Consider the following 26166-nt stretch of genomic DNA (forward strand, 5'->3'; position numbering starts at 1 on the left):
AATCAGATGTGTATCTCCATGCAATACATAATTATCCATAAAGGAGAGTATTTGTAGCTCAGAGTTGAAAGGAGGAGTCCTTGGATACTCTCTGAGCTTGGTTGTTTTCTTTCAGATGTTTCATTACCCCAGCTAGGTAACATCAGTAGTGCTAGGGTTAACCTAGTTGGGGTAATGAAACATCGGCAAGAAAACAACCAAGCTCAGAGAGTACCAAGGACCCCTCATTTCAATCCTGAGCTACAAATATTCTCCTTTTAAGAATAATTGTGCGTTGCAGAGCATGTGTCAACGGGGATACAAATCTGATTCTAATGTCCACAATGCATCATTATTTTAGAAAATGTAGTATGACTAGGTCATAAATTTGTTTTTATCTGTTCTTTCGTCTTGAAAAGATAACTGTATCATTAGAAAAAAGAAGTTAGCATAAGTCAAGTAAAAGGATGCGGTGGCTCAGTGGCTAAGACGTTGAGCTTGTCAATCGAAAGGTCGGCAGTTCCTTTCCAAGGGCCTCTGGTGGCTCAGTGGACTAAGTCTGTCTGTTATTAACACAGCTGCTTGCAATTACTGCAAGTTCAAGTACCACCAGGCCCAAGGTTGACTCAGCCTTCCATCCTTTATAAGGTAGGTAAAATGAGGACCCAGATTATTGGGGGCAATTAAGTTGACTTTGTATATAATATACAAATGAATGAAGACTATTGCTTAACACATTGTAAGCTGCCCTGAGTCTTCGGAGAAGGGCGGGATATAAATTAAAAAAAAAAAAAAAGTTCGGTTCGAATCCCTAGTGCTGTGTAATGGGGTGAGCTCCTGTTACTCGTCTCAGCTTCTGCCAACCTAGCAGTTCGAAAGCACATAAAAAAAATGCAAGTAGAAAAATAGGGACCACTTTTAGTGGGAAGGTAACAGCGTTCTGTGCGCCTTTGGCGTTTAATCATGCCGGCCACATGACCATGGAGACGTCTTCGGACAGCGCTGGCTCTTTGGCTTTGAAACGGAAATGAGCACTGCCCCCTAGAGTCAGGAACGACTAGCACATATGTGTGAGGGGAACCTTTACCTTTACCTGTAAGTCAAATAACTAGGATGGGGTAGTTTTCTTTTAACTAGACTCAAATAAAATGTATCTTTTTTTAAAAAAAAGAAAGAGACTAAGTTACATTTTCTTGAGCTAATTATGATAAAGATTATGTCAATAGGATGTAAGCCTTTTTTTTTTTTAATTACAGAATGCTGCTTCTTGATTTTCAGACCTAGGAAAGGGAAGTGATTAGTAAGGAACATTTAATTGGATAATGCATAAATTAGGAAGGTGGAAAAACATGTCAAAATCTATATAAGAGAGGAAGAAACAGCTATTCTCTATTATGAGAAGTATCCTAATGTGATTTGCTTCAAAATTTATTGTTGGGCAGAGATAGTGTGGCATATAAGATATGAATTAATGTAGTGAATATCAAGAGAACCTCACCACCAGTTATAAAAGGAGTAGGGAAAAAAAACACTTAGGTTTTGCTACATGCACCCTCTCTCTAAAAGTTTAATAAACCATGTTATCCTTGAAGTATGCTAGCACAGGCTGCTTGAACATCTGTGCCACATCTCTATCTTTGTTGAAGTGGTAAAGGGAAACAGAAAGTACAATTAAGTGAAACTTTCATTACATCCAAACTGAGGAGAATGGTTAATTACTTCTGAACGTAAGCCAGGCTTTACAAGCTATCTTTAAAGCTTAATATAAAATTGGCTTCAGATCTTGGATTGTGTTTTGTTTTTATATTTTTTAATTAGGAAGCTGTGCATCATTTCTTGAGCTAGGCAGGAGGATAGCAGAGAAGGCTACAGAGTCCATCAGCTAGCTGCAAATGGCCATCGTGGTAGATTAAGTTGTGATTAATGTGTTGTTATTATGTCATGCAAACCTGGGTATATTAAGATTTGGTTTTAGTGAATCTGGGAGAACTATTTCAAAGATAACCAGCATTTGCAAAAGGTAATGCAATGGGTTGATTTTCTTCAAGCGCGTTGCTAAATATTAATCTATTTTACCTGCATTCCGTTGGTATGACACTTAAGATCGTTTAGATTCTAAACAGGGCAATGAAATAAACTATAGGACTCGGATGCACTTATAATATTGAAAATTTTGCAGAAAGCTGATAAACTGGATGAAAGTGATGGGGTGTGTGTGTGTGTGTGTATATCTATATCTATATATCTATCTATATTTGTTTTCTGAGGTTTTCGTGGGTGTTTGTATGTAGGTCTTTGGTTATTCGGGTTTTCTCCCACGTAAAATTGGAACTTCCAATTTTACGCGGGAGAAAACCCGAATAACCAAAGACCTACATCTATCTATATCTATCTATATTTATCAATATCTATATCTTATCTCTCTGTGTGTGTGTATATATATAAAGGTTCCCCTTGCACATACGTGCTAGTCGTTCCCGACTCTAGGGGGCAATGCTCATCTCCGTTTCAAAGCCGAAGAGTCAGCGCTGTCTGAAGACGTCTCTGTGGTCATGTGGCCGGCATGACTCAACACCAAAGGCGCATGGAATGCTGTTACCTTCCCACCAAAGGGGTCCCTATTTTTCTACCTTCATTTTTTACATACTTTCGAAGTGGTAGGTTGGCAGAAGCTGGGACAAGTAATGGGAGCTCACCCCGTTACGCAGCACTAGGGATTCGAACCACTGAACTGCCGATCTTTCAATCGACAAGCTCAGCGTCTTAGCCACTGAGCTACCACGTCATATATATATATGTAATTGCCTGCATATATTTTCAAACCTGTACGGTGGTCTTTTCTCGCGGTTTCATGCCTCGCTTTTGAACATTAATAGAAACTTCTGGAAATGCGTAATGTTCCTCATCAGCACATCTTTGTCTCCGCATTATACCTGCCTATTAAGAGAGAAAAGAGTTTCTTTTGGAAATCTAATTTTGAAATCCCCCGCCAAAACTATTTGCAAAGCTGATTGAAAGAAGCTGGCACAGAGCGAAAAGTGTGTTGATTAGACAATTTGAGATAATACAAAACCGTTTGTTTCTTATAAAAAAGATCTTCAGACAGTGCAGTCAATGATGAAAACACCTAGAGAAGCCGGCGCATCAAACATGCATCGTAACTGTACACATCTTTTGTGAGCCATTGTCGGTTTATTTCTACATCCTTAAAGCCAAACTGATTTTGAGCGTCATTAGCAAAGAATGAGAGCTTGATGAACCATCTTGGAATATATGGATCGCCATGTTTCTTAATATATGCGGTGTAAGAACTCTCCTGCTTTGAATTCTGTATTGGGTTCAACAGTCACAATATTGTGGCAAGCCTCTGGCATTTTCTTCCTGTTGCCTCATAAAGGAAGTGGGTTCAAAGAGGCATCAATTTGTGGTGCTTTCGAGATATAAAATTTGGGGCTATTGTCAGCCGGTTCATTTTTGTAAGACAGAAAAGCTGGAAATTACCCTGGGTGGGTGGGTGGGTAACTATCCCATTTTGATTATCAACAAAAGATACAGAAGTGACCACGGGATAGATGGACGAGAGGGGGGCCAAGTGCTGTCCGTATATAGGCGTATCACAAAATTGTGACTGTCGGTCAAGTGGGGAGATCAGATCTAGAAGAAACTAGTTTTCGAAGGCTCGCTAAATATCCTAGGATCTAACAATGGGTTCAAGTGAAACCTGTTAATTTTTTTTAAAAAAGGGATTTACTTATTAATTCTATAAGATACAAAAAATGCAAAAGAAAGTAGTAGGAAAGATAGGGGAGGGAAAAGTGTAGGAAAAAGAAAGAGAAGGCATTGACTTCCAACTCCCTTCGGTGCAGTGGAATAAGATAATATCATCAAACCCAGGGGTGAAATCCAGCAGGTTCTGGAGAACTGGTAGTGAAAATTTTGAGTAGTTTGGAGAAACGGTAGTGGAATTTTGAGTAGTTCGGAGAACTGGCAAATACCACCTCTGGCTGGCCCCAGAGTGGGATGGGAATGGAGATTTTGCAGTATCCTTCCCCCAGGAGTGGGGTGGGAATAGAGATTTTGCAGTATCTTTCCCCTGCTGCGCCCACCAAACTACGCCCACCAAGCCACGCCCACAGAACCGGTAGTAAAAATTTTTGAATTTCACCACTGAAAATCTCAGCTTTTTTTTACTTTGACATACTAGTCAAAGTATAAACTAGTATATACTAGTATAAACTAGTCATTTCTATAACAAACCTATCTAATCGGTACAAATGTAACAAGTCAAATTTGATAACTGTTAAATCAGGAACAAGGAGAAAGTTCAAAAGCACTATGAGTTTATCTCAAGGGTATACGGTAAAGGTAAAGGTTCCCCTTGCACATACATGCTAGTCGTTGCTGACTCTAGAGGGCGGTGCTCATCTCCGTTTCAAAGCCGAAGAGCCAGCGCTGTCCGAAGACGTCTCCTTGGTCACGTGGCCAGCATGACTCAATGCAAAAGGCTCACGGAACGCTGTTACCTTCCCACCGAAGGTGGTCCCTATTTTTTCTACTTGCATTTTTACATGCTTTCGAAACTGCTAGGTTGGCAGAAGCTGGGACAAGTCATGGGAGCTCACCCCGTTACACGGCAGCACTAGGGATTCGAACGACGGAGCTGCCGACCTTTCGATCGACAAGCTCAACGTCCTAGCCCCTGAGCCACCGCGTTCCTTTCTCAAGGGTATATAGGGTATAAATAATAACCACCAACTATGAAGGCAAATTGGCACCAAATAAAAGTCAAAAGGGGGCTGGATTTAGATCTCTTGTGTGGGCGTAAAGATTCCAAACTAATGATGTGTTTGACTCCGCCCTCAGTCTCAGCTCTGGGTCATCTCTTACAATTAATAATATATCAGCAGACCCAAATGAAAAGAAATGCTTTTCTATACCAGGCAACAAAGCAGCTGATTTTGCAATGTATTCCCCCCCACCCCCCAGAAATACAGCATAAATCTTTCCAGGCTTCCTTAACTGCCTGCCTCCTCTCTTCATCCTCCATGATGTTGTTGTTTTTCCCCCCTCTCAAGATTTAGCTGAAGGTCATATCTTTGCAAAGAAGGGAAGTGGGATTTACCAGCAATCAAGGGATATTAATACTTTATTAGAGCCTGTCGCTAGGATCGTTCACAGCAATCTGTCAAGTTGGAAAGGAATTTGATTTTTTTCCCCCTTTTTGTTTTCCTATTTTTCCTTTTCCCTTTTCCTTTTTTTCCCTCTCCCCACATCTGTGTTACTGTGTCAGTCTGTTTTATTGAGGTTTTGATAGATGGTGTTGTTTGAGCCAGTTGAATTGTATTCATAAATTGTTGATTGTTGATTCTTCATTCATGACTTTATTCAATCTGCTTTTAAAACCTCTGAAGGAGGGATAATCGCGGGGTTTTTTTTTTTCCTCCCCATAAATTGTCTATTGTGTGAAAAGTAGACTTCTCTTTCTAAGTAATCTCACTTTGAGGACAAACAGAATTGATGTCTTTGGAATTTTGAAAGGCAATAGGTATCTTAAACAAATGGCTTTGGTTCTGCGGTCAAATGACAGGAACGGTACTCTATGTACCTTAAAAAGTGCAGTCCTCAGGTTACGACTGAGGGCTTTGTGAATTTGTTGTTGCCAAGCAAGGTGCTTCTAAATGAGTTGCAACAGTGCAACCGTCATAAATACATGCCAGTTGCCAAGTGCCCAAATTTTGATCGTGTGACTTCAAATGGTTCAGGAGGCTATGAGTTCATTCCTAGGTAAAGGCAGATATTTCTCTCTCTGGGCACAAGTGAGAATATATCTGCTGAATATAACTCCGCATTGGCGACGGGAAGGGCATCCGACCAGTAAACACTCAGCTCCATTCAGTTGCCCAGACTCCATCCCGCAAGGGATTATTTATTTATTTATTTATTTAATTTATTTATCTATCTATCAAACACAAGAGTATATATAAGTATAAGCATGAAATAACCATACGAATTGGATACAATCAAAGGGGACATTGGGACAGGAATGGTAGGCACGCTGGTGCTCTTATGCACGCCCCTTACAGACCTCTTAGGAATGGGGTGAGGTCGATAGTAGATAGTCTTTGGTTAAAGCTTTGGGGATTTTGGGAAGAGATCACAGAGTCTAGTAGTGCATTCCAGGCATTAACAACTCTGTTACTGAAGTCATATTTTCTGCAATCAACATTGGAGCGGTTCACTTTAAGTTTAAATCTATTGTGTGCTCGTGTATTGTTGTGATTGAAGCTGAAGTAGTCTTCGACAGGAAGGACATTGTAGCAGATGATTTTATGAGTTATACTCAGGTCATGCCGAATTATGAGGTCATTAAAAGACAATGATGATTATAACTTCAAATGGTCACTAAACAAATGGTTAGAAATGGAGGATTGTATAATTATTAATCATTAGCTTAGAGGTAATGAAGGATCCTAGAGCATCTTAAGTTATATTTGCTTTTCTGTTCCTCTGTCTTTGTTTTTGTAGTTGCCTATGGGTTTTATATCCAAAGGAAGAAAATACTCAGTCAAAAGTTAGAGGCAGTTTTTAGCAGCAAAGATCTAAGTAACGCATTGCACCCATGAAATGGAGATCTTTTCCAAGAGATGCCATATTATGATGACTTAATGCAAATCTGGTAGCAAGTTAAATCAAAGTTTTTATGCAGAAGTAAGAAATTAAATTTTTTTTATTAGACTAGATTTTCTGATTTTGTGCAGGCCAAAAACAGCTTTAACATCAAATGATTTTGCCGGTTTTGTTTTCTTATCTGGATAAATAGCTGATGAATAATTTCCTATTCCACATACACCCCCTTTGTACAAAAATAAGATGAAGCTTCTGAAATAATTATGGCAAAAGTAAAGTACTTTGTACTTTCAGATAAATAGTTGAACTTTTTAATTCTTAATCTCATCTCCCCTTTTCCATATTTATCCCAGGTAGCCTGTGCATATTTTATTAAAAGAAATCAGACCGGCTACAACCATCTTAATATAAAATTAAAGCTAAAACAACTTTCTCATATACAATTTTTTTTTTTAAAAAAATATAGTTTTTAAATCACCAAATAAGTAGTTCTTTGCACAGGAAGTTATGTTCAAAACGTTTATAATTTTCCGTTTCATGAAACAACTTCTAAAAGATAGGTGAAGGTAAAGGTTCCCCTCGCACATATGTGCTAATCGTTCCCGACTCTAGGGGGCGGTGCTCATCTCCATTTCAAAGCCGAAAAGCCAGCGCTGTCTGAAGATGTCTCCGTAGTCAGGTGGCCGGCATGAGTAAATACCAGAGGCGCACGGAACACTGTTACCTTCCCACCATAGGTGGTCCCTATTTTTCTACTTGCATTTTTTTACGTGCTTTCGAACTGCTAGGTTGGCAGAAGCTGGGACAAGTAATGAGAGCTCACCCCGTTACTAGGGATTCGAACCGTTGAACTGCTGACCTTTCAATTGACAAGCTCAGCGTCTTAGCCATTAAGCCATCCCGTCCCTTTCTAAAAGATAGCAAAAGGTAATTGACTTCTTTTTGCTCAAAGGATTTTTAGGGAGTCATTTACTGAAACTTGAGCGGAAACGATGGCTTTACCTACCGACAAATTTTAGATTATTTTTATAAATTTATATATGCTTTTTAGCAATTGTAAAAAGAGTTATTAGTGAAGGAAAGAAACCTCCAGGGATCTGATTTTGGGTTCTACAAATGGAAACCAACTGGATTTTTAGTAAAAACAGGTTTATAAACTCGGTTTTGTTAACAGTGGCTTCTAGTATCACTATAGGTAGTCCTTGACATACGACATACAACCATGATGGAGGGTTATGGTTGTAGTCTTCAACTTAAGAGACCATCTCCCTCAAAAGGCAATTATGACTTAGTTCCAAAGGTCTAACAGTGCCCCCCTGGTCATGTGACTACATTTTGGTTACTCAGCAACTGACCAACCTTGTGTTTACAACGTCTTTTGGTCACAACTAGGGAATTCTGGGAGTTGAGGTCCATGCATTTCAAAGTTGCGGAGTTTGAAAAACATTAATTTAGCATGTTCCTCCTGAACATTTTTGCCAGCCTGACAAACAAAACACTTCAACAAATAAACAAGAGGTTAGCTGAGGTCTTTGTTGCGGTTTTCACACACATCGCACCTGCTCACGTACCTACAAGCTTAGAACTCAGAGAAAAAATCATCATCGCCGAAGTATTAAGTGCTTTGTAAAAAAAAAATAATACTGTTGGATTTCTTTATGTGTCATCCTGAAGATAAATTTAATTGTTGAAGGAAATGAATGAATTTGTATCCAGGCAACCTAATGGGGAAGGAGACAGCTACTTAAATATGGTATTGAATAATGTTAAAAGACTAATAGTAAAGAAATTCCTTCTCCCTTCTCCCCCCTGCCTGTCCAAGAATAACTAGAGAAATGAAAGCCAAAGAATGCTATGTTTTCTGTTCATTTCCTCTGCAAACTACAATTGGTTGCAAATGCTTGGTTGTTTTCCTGTCTTTAATTAAGTGTGGGTAAACATCATGATTGAGACGTACCTTGCTCATTTGTTCAGTACGGTGTTTTATAACTTCATAAGAACAAAATGTAGAGCTGACAATCACCTTGAGGAAACTTAAAGCAGTGCAGAACTGACCCCGGGTTATTACACACTCTTGGTACTTCAATTGCACAGAGATTTCATCATGCAGTATTCACTACAGCGTTCCATAGATAGAGCTCTGCGTTGGCGCATGAGCTGACGTGGCCACAGGTTCTCTGCTGAGGATGGTTGCCACCACAGCACCATAAGTTGACTGTTCCCTTTAGCATCCCTTGGTGTGTGCAGACGACATGGAAAAGTTTTGAGGTATTGAACTTCGTCTGAAAGTTCTTCAGGCAACTGAGATGCAGTGAATTATCTGATCGTGGCAAAGCAGGAGCTGAATGGTGATCTCAGCCATTGCAAATAGTTGGAGAGTGCCAAGAGACTTGCTCTTCTGTGGTCCTGCATACCCCTTTGTTGTGGCCTGTCAGCTGCCGGCCCCTCCAGCAGCTGAATCAGAGGAAGAGGAGGAGGTGTGGGAGTCAGGGCAACCTGGGAGCTCCAAGGAAGAAGAGGGAATGGAGCTGGCAGAGAGGCAGAGGCAGAGGCAGAGCCTGGGCATCTGTCAGCCCTCAGATGGAGAGTCAACAGTCTCCAGGTCTGGAGGTGGTTGATGAGGAAGAGGAGGAACAGCTGGATCTAGTGTCTGGCACATGGCTGCGCAGAAGCCAGAGGAGAGGAGAGCAGTGGAAATCCATGGGCTGATCCTTGGGAAGGAAGAGCCACCGCTTCTAGCAAGGCCCCACCCTTTCTCTGGGGATAAAAGTCAGGGGGAGGAGATGAATAGATGTGGCGGACAACTATTCCTCTTCCGGCCAGACTTGTTAGAGTAACAAGTCTGTTTCACAGTCTCTGTTTAGAGACTGTGATAGAAACTTTTTGCCGGAACTCTTAATAAAGAAATTATTTGAGTTCACATCAGAGGGTTTGTCGTGTTTCGGGAGCTGGGTCAGAACACGCATCATAATTTTACAAAAGTTGATGAGAGCAGAGAGCCCTCTGTATTAATAACTCGGATTCTACCTCTGATGGTAGCCTGTACTGTTTACAAGTAGTCCTCAAATTACAATCACATTTGGGACCCAAATTTCTGTTGCTAAGCTCAGAGGTTCTTAAGAATAGAATAGAATATCGAACATTATTTTTATTGGCCAAGTGTGATTGGACACACAAGGGATTTGTCTTGGTGCATATGCTCTCAGTGTACATAAAAGAAAAGATACGTTCATCAAGAATCATAAGGTACAACACTTACTGATAGTTATAGGGTACAAATAAGTAATCAGGAAACAATCAATATCAAAATAAATCATAAGGATACTGTTGTGACCCAGGTTCCTGGACCTGGACTCCTGGACTCGGATGATTCAGAAAGTGAGGGAGAAGACCTGGCAAGCCATGCTTCTCTTGGGCCCTCTCCCTCCCTGGCACCCACTCAAAGGGAGGAGGAGGGGCTGGCAAGGCCTGATTCTCTTGAGCCTTCTTCTGATTTGGCAACACCCCAAGAACAGTTTTGGAGTGATGCAAGACTGCGCAGACATGACCGGCGCGCGCAGCAGAAGCAGCGTTGGGATAAAGCCAAGTAATGATTGTCATGCAGTGACATCTGCAGAGACTATAAATAGGAGGCGGGACTTCCTGGTTTTTTGTCTTGGACAAAGCAATGAATTCTTGGGCAAACTGTATCAATGGAGGGAAGAATATATTCGTGAGTAATTCTGGCCTTATCTATAATTTCCTCGTTATCTCCAGAAACTTGGCAGGCCCGTGGGTAGACGTGGCCAGGACATTTATCTATGTAAATAAATTAGAAAAGGAGGCCTTTGACTGACTCTTTGCTGGGAGTATTAGGGGGAGGGAAACAGAACAGATACAAGCAACAAAGTTACAGTCATAAGTGGAAGGAGATGGGTGACGGGAACGATGAGAAGATTAGTAGTTGTGCAGATTTAGTAAATAGTTTGACAGTGTTGAGGGAATTATTGGTTTAGCAGAGTGATGGCATTCAGGGAAAAGCTGTTCTTGTGTCTTGTTGTTGTGGTGATCCTGAAACCGTCATTAAAGCATGCCAGTTGCCAAGCCACCCCCCCGATGTTGATCATGTGACTGTAGGGATGTTGCAAGGACCCATCATAAATAACGTTTTTTTTCAGTGCCATCGTAACTTCGATCCCTAAACGTGATTCTGTAATTATCTGTTTGTTTGTTTTTTTGGGTGGTGGTGGGGAGGATGGATGGATTAGTACAGGGGTGTCAAACTCTATTTCATTGAGGGGCGCATCAGAGTTGTGTTTGACCTTGGGTGTCTGGGGTGGGCATGGGGAGGGTCAGCAAGTGGGCGTGGCCAGCTTGATGCCGCTCATATCGGGGGCACCTGTGGCGGCCCAAATGCTCTGCCAGCAAAAATGAGCTCCTCAGTTCCATTTTCGGTTGCAATGGCCTTGTTGTGTCCTCCTCTCCTCCGTCTGAACGATGGTTTAATTAGCCGGCTCTTATCAGCTCTGGCAGCAAAAGAGCCAGCGTCTGTCAAGAGCCCTCGTTGGCTGCCAAGACGCTGGTGAGTCACAACCTTCAGCTCTAGTCAATCCGTGGATTTACCTGATACAAAGAGACACACCAGCTCTTGCTGCCTTTTATATCCTGTGGGGTGTGGCTCCAAGACTCAGCCCTTCCTAGGCCTGCCCCTCTTCTGTTTCTGTCGTTCCCTCCTCTCCTGCCTACTAAACCTAGGGTTCAACCAAGCCTGATTGCTATCAGCTGGGTCTGCAGGCATGGCCTGTGGTGGGGGAAGAGTCAGGAGAAGGAGGCCTCGTTATCTCTTTCACTTGGCCTGCTTCTGGCTCCTGGAGCTGATCCAGGGAGGCCGGTGCTTCCGAGGTAAGTCCTGACGGCCCTTCCCCCTCACTGTCCAAATCACTTTCTGGCAGCAGGCCCGGCTCCCAGGCACTTTCGGGCATGGGGCCAGGTTCGGGGGCGGGAGCCACAACAGGCCTCCTGCAACCTTCTGCCAGTGAAAATGGCGGTCAGGAGGGCCGCATACAGTCGTCCCGAGCTCCATTTTCGCTGGCAGAGGCACTGCGGGCCGGCCCTTCGCTTTTTCCAAGGCGGCTCCATGGGCCAGATCTAAGCACCTCTCGGGATCGGATCCAGGCCCCAGACCTTGAGTTTGACACCCATGGATTAGTAGCTTTACTTACTGTGTGTGTTTTAAGTATAAGTGATGCAATTGTATTTTCAGAACTGCAGGAGACATCTACAAATTAATTAATAATAGTGCTGAGGTTTTTCATTTTCAACAAGAACAATGGGCTTCCAGGGAAAGACACACGCACAAAAAAATGTTCCCTGTGAAAATAATCACGTTGCTTGTAGAAAAATGTGCAGGCGCGTTGTCCTGTGCGCCTAGAACTGGCTGCAGTTGTGTTGTCCTTGTTGTTGTAGCTTTTCCTGTTAAAAAGAAAACAAAATAATAAAAAAAAGTTTCTTCTGTGTCAAAGAGCATCGTCTATCAAGAAAACCTTATTAAGGTGTCAGCATTTCCAATGAATATTTCAGAACAGATGCCATATATCTCGAATACGGTAATTCTCTTAGCATCAGTGTCAACTTTACTAAGAGGGGGAATTATTTCTCAGACAAAATAGCATAAATATTGCAGGTGGTTGGAGCTACAGAGAGACGGAGTCTCTAGAATCCTTTGCTTTATTCTATTCCGCAAAAAAAAGAAGAAGTAGTAACTGCACTCAGGCCTCCTTGAAAAGGGAAGGAGCTTTTGTAAGAAACTTCACCAAAGTGGACTTCTCTGCTGCCTTTTTTTAAAAAGCATTGAAATAACATGATTATGCAAAAATGCACTAAAAACTTGATTGTTCGTCTAAGAGCAACTGCTATGAAATTGGGAAAACAGGCTTTTGAGACATCTGGAGTGGAAATTTACTTTCTGATGAAACATTAGCATGATTTTTTTCATGCAGAGGTAGTATTCAGCGGTTTTTACCAGTTCGGCGAAACCGGTAGTGGCGACTGCAGGTGGGCTCACCTGCCTGGGCGTAATACCATCCTATTTAGCCACATTTTTGAGTCCGGCTGCATGCGCAGAATGCTCATGTGCGAGCAAAACACACACACAGAAGCCGGGTGCATGCGCAAAAGGTGCAAACCAGTAGTAAGGATATGTGAAACCCACTACTGATTTTATGATAATGAAAAGGCAGTGTTCGCTTGTAACTGTTGCTCGTCTTTGTACCAAGCTGTATGTGAGCCACCCTAGAAGACGAAGAGATAGTCCTTGAGTTACGACCACGGTCGAACCCAAAATTTCTGTTGCTAAGTGAGAAGTTGGTTAAGTAAACTTTGGCCCATTTTACAACCTTCCTTGAACTGATTGTTAAGTGAATCATTATCGTTGATAACATGGTTGTTAAGAGAATTTGACTTCCCCGTTTTCTTATCAGAAGAAGGCAAAAGGTGATCACATGTCTCTTAAATATGAGTCAGGGGCCAAGTGTATGAATTTTGATCACGTGACCATGGGTGTGTGTATGTGCTGAAATGGTCGTAAGTGTGAAAAACGATCATGGGTCATTGCAACTTTGAACGGTCACTAAATGAACTGTTGTAAGTCGAGGACTACCTCTACGTAAAAACCTGGGTGATCATTTAAAGAATTTGAAACTCCCAAGATAAGAGCTTGGAGCGTCATTTTCTATTAAACGTTAGCAGGTGTTTGTGGAAAATTAATGTATGCAACTCTTACTCTTCTGTTAAAGGGTTTATTCTATAAAATGCCTTCCCAGGGGAAGCTGAGCCAACACATCTAATCATTGGTTTAGAGAGGTGTCTCCTTTGCTTAGCACAAAAGCATGCGGTGCTGTTGTGTAACTTAACCTTACTTTGTGTCTCTGTGTGTATAATTTTTAATGTTTAAGTCAACATGAATGTTCCTTAAAGAAAAAAAATAAAAAGACAGGTTATGTATTTATTAATTAAATGAAAAAGAAAGTGATGCTAAGGACACACACTTTGAGAAGGTGAAAAGGAGAAATATTAAATTTCCTTTAATTAAATGACTGACGTAATGATTTTGAATGATTAAACCTGGAATTAAGGTTTAGCGGTGATCCGTTAGTCGTACGGATAATATTTTTGGCTTGTTGATTTGTACCGAGAGGTGATTATTACTGTGGAAGCTAATCTTTTCTTACCTAGGAATGGCCAGTTAGATGGCACACTTTCTCGGCATTCGCTTAAACATTTATTTGGACATTTATCATGAGATCGTGTAAATTGTGTAGTTTTGGCCGCCACAATGTAAACAAGATGTGGAGACTCTAGAAAGAGTACAGAGAAGAGCAACAAAGATGATTAAGGCTCAAACATATAAAAGAATGGTTGCTGGTACTGGCTATGTCTAGTTTGATGAAAAGAAGGACTAGGGCTGTGGTGGGATTCTACCGGTTTGGACCAGTTCGGGAGAACCGTTAGCTGCAACTTTCAGCTGTGAGCAAACTGGTTCACTCCGATTTTGAAATGGACCCACCTGCTCCTGCGCTATAAGCAGCGGGTTGGACTAGAAGACCTCCAAGGTCCCTTCCAACTCTGCTATTCTATTCTATTCTATTCTATTCTATTCTATTCTATTCTATTCTATTCTATTCTATTCTAAATTTGTTGCGTAACAATGGACAAGATAGAACTGAAGAGACTTCACAGCATGGGGCAAGGCTACCTGAGGAACCATCTTGTCCCATTCACATCATCCTGTCCTAACCACCCAGTTTGGCAGGGAAGGAAGGTTGCAGGTCTGGTTGGCAAAGAATTGTGATTGGCAGGAGAGTTTTGAGAACAAACAGACAAAACCACAGGTGTGCTATATATATACCACCCTGAGCTCAGAGAAGAGACTTTGATATATCAAGATATTTTCTGCAGTACAATTTTGCACCCAAGAGTGAGTTGTTTACTCCTTAAAATTTCCTTATTCAAGCATTTTATCTTGTCACCACCAGTGTTCAATATTTTGCTTTGTCTTAACATTATAACTATTAAATTGTGTAGCGGTAACATTTAATGGAGTTCAGTAATTGAGTTAATGATCAGGTGTGAGAGTACATTAAATAGAATGCAGCTGTTAATTTTCAAAACCCATGTGTTTCCAGATTTTTGGGATAGGCTAATAGTGAAGTTTTAGTTAATTAAGTCTCTCAACCATTGCAACCTTCTTTGGGGTTTTCCTTGTCACCAGAACAATTGGCTGTGTTTAATTTCCTCTACCCTTCCTCGTTCACATTGGCAAATGTCATTGTTACAAGTGCAGGTATAAAGCAGGTGTCACAATAAAATTTTCCTTTCTTGGGGATCCATTAATTTCAGGGATAAGGCAGTACCACCGTCTCCTCTTCCCTCACATGGAACCCATCACATAAGCATAATGTGGAAAACAATCTCTTACAGCATGTTGCATCAGCTCTTTTCTCTCCGGCTTGAGTAAACAAAGACGTGATGGCTGACAAAATAGACCTCAGTATTCACCGAAAACAAAAACACGGTTGCTTACCAACAGGTTTAATATAGTTTTGTTTTGTTTTGTGAAGCGTTTTTAACTCTGCCTTCTCCGACACCTGTTCCTCCTTCCCAGCTCCCTTGGCTGTGTTTTAAATTAACTTTGCCTGATTGTGGAATAAGTCAAAACACGGTTTGGTGTTGTGTGGATGCGAACCAGTAGGAGGCCCTAACATGCCGAGAAAGAAATTGTGGGTCTTTGAGACAACCAGTTGAGTAGGGCTGAGATGATGGAAAGAGTAGAAGAGTCTCCAGTCTATTTTGGCATTGGTTGAAGCTCTATAAATTTGCACGACTGTAGCCTAACCTTATCAAAATCTTCTTTTAAATCCCAAAACAAAAATTCAAATGTTACTCTTTGTGGGTCTTATCCCAATTGTTTTTAACTTGATATTTTTTGTTGTTGTTTTAATTAACAACAATGTAGGAAACCAATTCTGGCATTTTAAACGTTTCTGTGTATGTAAATAATCAAGGACATTGCTTTCTTTTTGCTTTGTAGCGAAAAAGACAGTGGAGAATGTGGAGGAGAAGAAGATGATAATGCCCAAGAAGAAAGTGAAAGAATTAAGAATATTGGATGGGAAGACTGCCCAAAATTTGTGTATGTAATATATTCATTTTATCTAGGGATCATTTGAGCCTTTTTTCTTCTTCAGCCTTTTCAAAAATAATATAAAGAGTAGATTTATTGTTAGATATTTAGAGGTACACTATTATAGGAATGGATTATATTGTCTTCCCGGCCCTTGTTTTCATTAGCAGCACCCTGTGCCGATATCATTTCTTCAGCAGAAATGGATGACAATAGATATGAGATTGTTCCTTCATTAGAACCTGGGTTCAGTTTGATGGTGGTGTTTTATCTCATAAATCTAAGAATTAAAGCGTTAGAACTTAACTGCATTAACATTACACACACATACACACACAGGATGGTACCTTGGTACTCATCCTTAATTGGTTCCGGGAGTACCAAAAATGATGAGTACCAAACAATTTTTCCCATAAGAAATAATATAAATAAGCCATAAGGCTGCTGACACCAGTAAGTTCCAGCTTGCGCGTTGCCTATTAAACAAACAACGAGTACCGGAACAAACTTCAGAATGTGTTGAGTGCCAAATTGGATGAGTTTAAAAACAGTTGAATACCAAGGTATCACACACTCACTCACTCACTCTTTCTCTTTCTCTCTCTCTCACACACACAAAACCCAACAAAATCAGTATTTTCAGATATTGTATATCTGTCCCCAGACTTGTACTATGCTGCCCACATTTCTAAGTTATATTTTTATCCTTCACGCCACAGGTTCGTTGTATAAAATGCTGTTTTATTTTATGCAATGCAGTATAATGCATAAAATAGGTATAAACCTGTCTTCAGATTAAGAGTTCTTGATAAAAAAGCCATACTTTTCACCATAAAATGTACGAGAGGCATTCATTTAATGTCCTCTCTCAAATTATGATGGTGTGTCATTTCAGCTATTTTCCTGGGATCTTTCCGCATGCCTTACCAAGAAATAAAACACATTATATTAGAAGTAGATGAAGCAAAACTAAGTGAAGCATTAATTCAGGTAAGTTACTAGGCCGTTTTCTTTGAATAAAATGTAGGTCTTTTATGAAGCTCTGTCGACGTCTCAAGTTGGTGGTGAAGATTGCATCAAATGTCAAAAGTATATGCGTTAACCAGGGAGGGGGTGATGATTTATGACCAAAGCCATTTGCTGAAAATCTTCAGTGAAGATAATCCTTAAAAATGGGGAGGGAAGGAGAAATCCAGCTGATCCAGATGGATCAGATGTTCCCAGCAGGGAACAGTAGGACCGCATTCACAAATATGCATGTTGATTCACAATCATTTAAAAATCCTGTTTAGCGTACCGTAGCAATCTAATTACTTGTGTCATCTCAATATTTCAGCATTTTTATTTTGCTTCAGCATATCTAGAAAACATGGGATCACAGATCAAGAGAATCAGAAGCAGACAACCATGGAGTCATTTGATCTTTTACAGCAGGGGTGTCAAACTCAAGGCCCGGGGGCAGGGGTGAAATCCAGCAGGTTCTGACAGGTTCTGGAGAACCAGTAGCAGATATTTTGAGTAGTTCGGAGAACCGGTAGCGGAATACATTTTTTTTTAATTAAAAAAGTTTTATTTTAACATTCATATCCAATAACATATTTAGTGTAAAGTCATATACAATTAATCGGACCTGCCCGGTCACCACCCCCTTCCTTTAACTCTCTTCCCTTCTCTACCTTCTTCTACTTTCCACAACCATCCTCCCCTTCTCTTATCTACATCCTCTCCTCCTTCCTCCCTACTCTTTGATTTCCGGTAGCGGAAATTTTGAGTAGTTCAGAGAACTGGCAAATACCACCTCTGACTGGCCTAAGAGTGGGGTGGGAATGGAGATTTTGCAGAATCCTTCCCCTGCCACGCCCACCAAGCCACGCGGACCAAGCCACACCATGCGCACCAAGCCACGCCCACAGAACTGGTAATAAAAAAATTTCGATTTCACTACTGTCCAGGGGCCACCCTGGAAACAACAAAGGACCGGCCTGCGGTGCCTCTGTCAGCAAAAATAGAGCTCGGGAGGGCTGCCCAGTCTCCATTTTCAGTGGCAGAAGGTTGCAGGAGGCCATCACAGCCGAAAATGGAGCTCGGGAGCCTGTTTTCGCTGGCAGAGCACTCAGACTGTCACAAGCGCCCCTGACATGAGTGACATTGAGCTGGCCACGCCCCCTATCCACACACATCCTGCCCCCCCTCCCCGAGGTCAAACACAACCCTGATGCAGCCCTCAATGAAATCAAGTTTGACACCTCTGCTTTATAGAGTATTCCGATGCTTCGTATAATAATAATAATAATAATAATAATAATAATAATAATAATAATAATAATAATAATAATAATAATAATAATAATAATAATAATAATAATACCCATAATAAGCAGCAATATTGAATAATTGTTGAATATACCAATTCAGAGTCTGCTAGAAATGACTTTGAATTGGAAACAAGGCTTTCATTTGAATTTGTGCAAGAGCTCGTTTCTTACCTGTTATGATAGGTTTAATAATGAAAATCCACAAAAGAGGCCCAAGAACAGTTATCACTTAATGAGTTGTTTTGAGACAGGAAAGAAAGGTGATATTTTTGAATGCAAGAAAGGGCACCTGTTTCAATATTTTCACTTAACTAACCTTTAAGTGTGCAATTAACATTTTCCAGAAAATAAAAGTTTCTGTTAAATTATTGCAGAAATGTGAAAGGTAGTTTAAGTGATGTCTTGGTTCGGTTTAATGGGCAGTTTTTAACATCGCTGTGCTGACGTGCTGCAGAATTAGAGATATGAAGCAAGAGAGATTAAACACGATGTTTTTTTCAATACTGTCACAAATACCTTCTATTCAGTTTCTTTAGTTGGTTGTGTGGGTTGTGTTCAGAAAGAGTGTGGTTGTGTGCGTGTGTAAAATGTTTAACTGTAATATGACTATGAATATGTTGAGCTATATCGGGCTCATGTATGGAATAAGACCTGAAAACAATGCACGAACAATAATCATCTTTCAACGACCACATAATCCCTTGCAGGGTGGAGTTTGGGCAACTGAATGGAGCTAGCAGGGAGTTTAATGGCAGGATGCCCTTCCTGTCGCTAATGTGGAGTTTTGTTCAGCACATCTATTCTCATTGTGCCCAGAGAGAGAAGTATCTGCCTCTACCTAGAGATCGAACTCACAGCCTCCTGATTGTGAGGCGAGAGCTCCACCTCTAGACCACCGCGCCACTCATCCATCCATCCATCAAACTATCCATCCATCCATCTCTCTCTACCTAGGATCGAACTCACAGCCGCCTGATAGTAAGGCGAGAGCTCCACCTCTAGACCACCGCGCCACTCATCCATCCATCCATCAAACTATCCATCCATCCATCTCTCTCTACCTAGGATCGAACTCACAGCCTCCTGATTGTGAGGCGACAGCTCCACCTCTAGACCACCGCGCCACTCATCCATCCATCCATCAAACCATCCATCCATCCATCTCTCTCTACCTAGGATCGAACTCACAGCCTCCTGATTGTGAGGCGAGAGCTTCACCTCTAGGCCACCGCACCACTCCAAAACAATGCACAAACAATCCACCTTGAAATAAACAATCCATTTTGAAAGTTGTCATTTCCCTTTTTTCCTCACTGCTCTAAAGACATTTTCATCTGTTTTTATGACTGGAAGCAAACAACCAGCTCTAGAACATAATGACTGAACTCAAGCACTCTTCGATTCCATCTAAGGTTGATTGCAGGTAGCCCTTCACTTACGACCACCATTTTTGTTGCTAAGCAAGACCATTATTAAGTGAGCCTTGCCTCGTTCTAACGACCTTCCTTGCCATAGTTGTTTAGTGAATCCCTGCAGTTGTTAAGCTAGGAACACAGTTGTGAAGTGAAGCTGGCTTCCCCACAGAGTTTGCTTGTCAAAAGGTGGCAAATGGACATCACATCCCTGTCAGAACACAGCAACCTTCATAAATATGAGTCATATGCCAAGCATCTGAATTTTGATCACGGAATTGCTGCAACAGTCCTAAATATAAAACACAGCCAAACGTCACTTTAGAAATAGAATAACAGAGTTGGAAGGGGACCTTGGAGGTCTTCTAGTCCAACCCCCTGCTTAGGCAGTCAACCCTACACCACTCCAGACAAAGGGTTATCCAACATCTTCTTAAAAACTTCCAGTGTTGGAGCATTCACAACTTCTGCAGGCAAGTTGTTCCACCGATTAATTGTTCTAACTGTCAGGAAATTTCTCCTTAGTTCTAAGTTGCTTCTCTCCTTGATTAGTTTCCACCCACTGCTTCTTGTCCTGCCTTTGGAGAATAGTTTGACTCCCTCTTCTTTGTGGCAACCCCAGAGATATTGGAACTTTGACAACAGTGTTGCTGTCCACCTCAAACAGTTATTAAATAAATGGTGGCAAGTAAGGGGCTATGTGCCATTATTGAACTCAAGTACTTGTAATTGCATCTAAGGTCGATCACTTCTTAAGTCCGCTTTCATCTTTGGCTATCGCAGATCCTATATGTTGTGCCTCACCCACCCCCCTCTCCGCAGCTGGGCCCCTCTCATCTCCTGCTATCTCAGCCAGAGACTGATAGTGCAGACGAATGGCCTGGCATGCCTCCAGCCCCCAGTCCTGGCACCATGCCCGGACAGACTGAGCAAATAAACCTTCCCCCCACAATGTGTGAGCATGATGAGCATGAAGCCAGTCACAAGCTAGAATTGCCGGCAGCTGGAGGGTGGACAGATCCCTGCTTCCGGAGAATGGAGAGGCGACGTCAGCAAAAGGAAGGGAGGGGCAGGCCTGGATAAGTGCTGAGTCATGGAGCCACACCCCATGGCCTATATAAAGGATCTGCTTTCTGGCATTCCTTGAGTCAGGCAAAGTCTAATCTGGTTGCTGAAGTCACACCTTGGATTCCTGCCTGCCCTGAGAACTCTGACAGGACTTTGGCAAAGCTGCAGAGGCTTCATGGCCACGCTTGAGACAGACTTTACAGACCCGGCCGTCAGAGGAGGAGTGGGACACGACACCATAGCTGTCTTCCCAGCAGTAACACGGATAAGGAGTCTTGAAAGCTGCTGACAGTTGGTGAAATTTTGCTAATGAAAATTGGTTGCCGTATTATTATTATTATTATTATTATTATTATTATTATTATTATTATTATTATTATTATTATTATTATTATTATTATTATTATTATTATCCTGTGAGCGTGAAAGAACTCGCAGCATCCTGATGGAACAGGTGTTGATGAATTGCATTCACACCATGCACCAGTGTATTTTTAAAATGATTTCACTCTTCCTGATGTGTAGGAAACAGAAAAGCCAGTCAGTGATACATTAAAATTTACATACATTTACATTTACATCAGTTATACATTAAAATTTCTAGGTTCTATCATATCGCAAAATCTAAAATGGACAGCTAACATCAAAAACATCATTAAAAAAGGACAACAAAGAATGTTCTTTCTGCGCCAACTCAGTAAGTTCAAAAACTGCCCAAGGAGCTGCTGATTCAGTTCTACAGAGGAATTATTGAGTCTGTCATTTGCACCTCTATAACTGTCTGGTTCGGTTCTGCAACCCAACAAGAAAAACACAGACTTCAGAGGATAATTAGAACTGCAGAAAAAATAATTGCTACCAACCTGCCTTCCATTGAGGACCTGTATACTGCACAAATCAAGAAGAGGGCCGTGAAAATATTTGCAGATCCCTCGCATCCTGGACATAAACTGTTTCAACTCCTACCCTCAAAACGACGCTATAGAGCACTGCACACCAGAACAACTAGACACAAGAAAAGTTTTTCCCCGAAGGCCATCACTCTGCTAAACAAATAATTCCATCAACACTGTCAGACTATTTACTGAATCTGCACTACTATTAATTGTCTCATAGTTCCCATCACCAATCTCTTTCCACTTATGACTGTATGACTATAACTTGTTGCTGGCAATCCTTATGATTTATATTGATATATTGACCATCAATTGTGTTGTAAATGTTGTACCTTGTTGAACGTATCTTTTCTTTTATGTACACTGGGGGCATATGCACCAAGACAAATTCCTTGTGTGTCCAATCACACTTGGCCAATAAAATTCTATTCTATTCTATTCTATTCTGTTCTGTTCTGTTCTGTTCTGTTCTGTTCTGTTCTATTCTATTCTATTCTATTCTATTCTATTCTATTCTATTCTATTCTATTCTAAAAGCGACCTCAGATCTAGCCTCCGAGCTATTCGATGTGGCCTGTGTTTCATTTTAAGTTTCTCCTTATACTCTCGCAGCTCATCCACCCCACAAAACTGCTTTCAGCATATATATGTGCTTAGCAATGCACTATTTCATAGAAACAACAAACAGCTTAGAATTGCCGCACACATTTCTCTCCTTGCAGTAGTCAGTGGGTGCAGATGAATGTTTTCCCTTTTGAATATTTGCCGTGGACCACATAGCGTGAGGTCAGCATACATTTTCTTTCGAAAACCAGAAGGAGGACTTTTGCTTTTACCACCGTTACGGCATTTATATTAACAATAGCTTTCATTTCATTGTTATACTTCCCATGTATTAAGAGGTGAGGGTGAGAATATTCTGGCTGGAGAAAATAAGAATTATTGAACAATTGACATCTTCTACCCCAAGAGACTTTTCCAACTGGGTGCAAAAATGCCCACTGAGAAGACTTTAACTCAGTTCTGATGTTGAATGTTTGACCTTCCTCTATTTCTGTGTTCATTGAACCTTCTGTCTTTACCGTCTTCTTCTGTTGTAATCTCTTAAGAGTCAAGCTTTCTCTCATTTCCAGTTTACAGTAAGGGCCAAAATTGTGGAAACCTTTTGGGTAAAGTGTATTTTTTTTTAATTTGCATTTATATCCCGCCCTTTTCCGAAGACTCAGGGCAGCTTACACTATGTTAGCAATAGTCTTCATCCTATTTGTATATTTATATACAAAGTCAACTTATTGCCCCCAACAAGCTGGGTCCTCATTTTACCTACCTTCTAAAGGATGGAAGGCTGAGTCAACCTTGGGCCTGGTGGGACTAGAACCTGCAGTAATTGCAAGCAGCTGCTGTTAATAACAGACTGCATTAGCAGTCTGAGCCACAGAGGCCCCTAAATTTTCTAAAACAAGCTAATAACAGCACTTTTTTTTGGAGTATTGCCATAAAATTATATATCAATGGAAAGATAATTTAATCAAGAATGTAATGCAATAACTTTTATGGAGGATTTGCTATTAGAATAAAGAAGGAAAGTGAAACACGTAGAAAAAACGAGATACACAAACATGACCCCCATGTCAGTAAATCCTTAACTGGGTCACCTTCAGCATGAATTATGGCCTTACAACGTCTTCCCATGGAGTGAACCAAGTTTTTTAGTTCTGCAGCTGTTATAATGTGAAACCAAGATTGAAGGATTGCTTCTATTAATTGGGTTTTATTGCTGGGTTGCTTCTGACTAACAAATTGCATAGATTTTCAGTTGGGTTAAGGTCTGGGCTATTTCCCAGGCCATTCCAGCAGTGGAATAGGATTATCTTGAAACTCTCAAAAAAAGTGGTGTTATTAGCCATCAAGCCTCAAAAATACACTTTCCCCAAAAGGTTTCCACAATTTTGGCCACTACTGTATACATAGTCCTTGCCATGACGTGGTACATATTGCAACTTTGGCAGGTTTATACAACCCTCCTTCTCCAAATAATAAATAAAATAAAGCAAAGTTGATGAAAGGAAATGCTTTTAATAAATTTGCAATGATCAGGGTGTGTTAAGGTAGGTCTCAACTTACAACCATTTGTTTAGTGAAATTATGGCAGCATTGAAAAAAGTGACTTATGACAGAGAGTTTTTCATACTTACGACCGTTGCAAACAATCATGCAACCAAAATTCAGATGGTGGGCAACTGACTCATATTTATGATGCTTGGAGTGTCCCGGGTCAAATGATCGCCTTTTGCGACCTCCTGACAAACAAAGTCAATGGGGAAGCCAGATGTACTTAACTGAGTTACTAACTTCATCGCTACACTGATTCAGTTAACAACTTGGGCAGAAAGTACCATACAATGGGGCAAAACACACTTCACAGTGGTTTTGCTTAGCAACAGAAATTTTGGGATTCATTGTGATTGTAAATCGATGACTACTGTAGTCAGGAATAGCAATAATATTTAGACCAGGTGTGTCGAACTCAAGGCCTGAGGGTCGGATCTGGCCCATGGGGAGGCCCTGGAAATAGTGAATGACTGGCCCGCGATGCTTCTGCCAGCGAAAATAGAGCTCAGGAAGGCCGCATGTGCCCTCCCGAGCTCCGTTTTCGTTGGCAGAGGGTCGCAGGAAACCGTTGCAGCCAAAAACGGAGCTCAAGAGCCCATTTTCGCTGGCAGAGTTCTTGGACCACCACAGGCGCCCCCGACATGGGTGACGTCAAGCTGGCCATCCCCACCCTGGCCACGCCCACCCTAGCCTCCTGAGGTCAAACACAACCCTGATGCGGCCCTGAATGAAATTGAGTTTGACACCCCTGACTTAGACTTATATACAGCCTTCTCTGAGCAGTTTACAGATTCAGCGTAATGCCCCAACAATCTGAGTCCTCATTTTACCGACCTCAGAAGGATGGAAGGCTGAGTCAACCTTGTAGCCCGTTGAGGATCAGAGCTGCTGACAGCGGGCAGAATTTACCCTGCAATACTGCATTCTGACCACTGTGCTATTAGCGCTTTTAGGATTTTTTTTTCCTTTGAGAATCTTTCTGAAGCAGCCATAATTTTATGTTTTTATCAACCAAGTCTTCCAAAATATACCCCAGGTGAACCCCCTGTCACTACCTTAGGAAACATATTCTGGCAAAACAGACAACAACAACAGCGATGTCTGCCTGGAGAAGAATTTGATCAGCGATGGTTCCAGAACCTGGAATAAAGGATGCCCGGTGTATAATTTGCAATTGTTTTGATTTAAGGCTTTATTGAACCATTTGTCAGGAGGGCTGAATAGGAAATGTAATTTCATGATTCACACCAAAGCCCCTCTTTCACGCCCACCAGTGGAATGGGCGCTGTCATGAATATATGGAAAGAAACCACTGGCTCATATTTCAAGGTTATACTATTTGGAGCCGGGATATACACAACCCTTTGCTAAAAACTGTTCAGAAATGTTTTCAGTATATTGAACGGGTGGTGAATGAAATAATTCCCAAACAGCGAGTATCTGGGGATTGCCTGCCTGTGAATTAAGAAGAAGAAATATATATCTGCTTTTCATGAAAAAAGTAATTGCTCAATGGATATCAAAATAATCCTTTGAAGTTATAATGCATTTTGCAAGTTTAGGGCGTTAAAGAAGAGGCAATCTTTTAACTACCGCAAGTCACGTTCTCATACTATTGGACATCATTGTAATGCTGGGAGAAAGATGTGTGGGACAGTGTGAAGGCCTCAAATTGTTGACTTCCCTTCCAAGAGGGAGCACTAATCCCTAATTTCTGTTTCTCACACTAGAACCTGGTTAAAAATCTCCCTGAACAAAAAGAACTTAATGCCTTAGCTGAACTGAAGAATGAATATGATGATCTCTGTGAGTCAGAACAGTTCGGAGTTGTGGTAAGTTGAATTGTGTCTCCTCTCCTCTCCTCTTTCTCCTGCCCTTCCTCTTTTCTCCTTCTGCTTCTCCTCCTCCTTCTCTTCGCCTCCTCTTTATTTATTTATTTTATTTTATTTTATTTTATTTATTTTATTTTATTTATTGGATTTCTAGGCCGCCCTTCTCCCGAAGGACTCACAGCCAGGATAAAACATAAACAATGTACAATTAAAAACTAAATTAAGAAACTTATTATACAATTGGCCAAAAAATTAAAATATTTAAAATCTAAAAACCCCAATTTAAAACATAAATAGAATTTAGAATTTAAAAATTTAAGCAGTTTAAGAAAAAACTTAAGCAGCCTTTCTCCTGCCCTTCCTCTTTTCTTCTTCTCCTTCTCCTCCTCCTTCTCCTTCTCCTGCCCCTCCTCTCCTCTTTCTCCCACCCTTCCTCTTTTCTCCTTCTCCTCCTTCTCCTCTTCCTTCTCCTTCTCCTCTTCTCCTCCTCCTTCTCCTGCCCTTCATCTCCTCTTTCTCCTTCTGCTTCTCCTCCTCCTCTTTCTCCTTCTCCTTCTCCTCCTTCTGCTTCTCCTCCTCCTCCTCTCCTCTTCTTCTCCTGCCCTTCTTCTTTGCTCCTTCTCCACTTCTCCTCTTCTCCTCCTCCTCCTTCTGCTTCTCCTGCCCTTCGCCTCTTTCTCCTGCCCTTCTTCTTTGCTCCTTCTCCACTTCTCCTCTTTCTCCTCCTTCTCCTTCTGCTTCTCCTGCCCTTCCTCTTCTTCTCCT

The 26166-nt window shown here is 41.2% G+C and overlaps 1 protein-coding gene across 2 annotated transcripts in view; it reads left to right on the forward strand.

Moving 5' to 3' along the window:
* Window positions 1-26166, forward strand: part of DIAPH2 (diaphanous related formin 2) — a 415247-nt gene that overhangs the window by 122727 nt on the left and 266354 nt on the right. For both annotated transcript variants that reach the window (XM_058154563.1, XM_058154564.1), the window contains 3 exons: window positions 15674-15775; window positions 16662-16756; window positions 25300-25401. In XM_058154563.1, the coding sequence (XP_058010546.1) occupies window positions 15674-15775; window positions 16662-16756; window positions 25300-25401 (299 nt within the window). The remainder of the gene's footprint in view (window positions 1-15673; window positions 15776-16661; window positions 16757-25299; window positions 25402-26166) is intronic.

This window comes from Ahaetulla prasina, chromosome 11 (genome assembly GCF_028640845.1).
Source record: "Ahaetulla prasina isolate Xishuangbanna chromosome 11, ASM2864084v1, whole genome shotgun sequence".
NCBI lineage: Eukaryota > Metazoa > Chordata > Lepidosauria > Squamata > Colubridae > Ahaetulla > Ahaetulla prasina.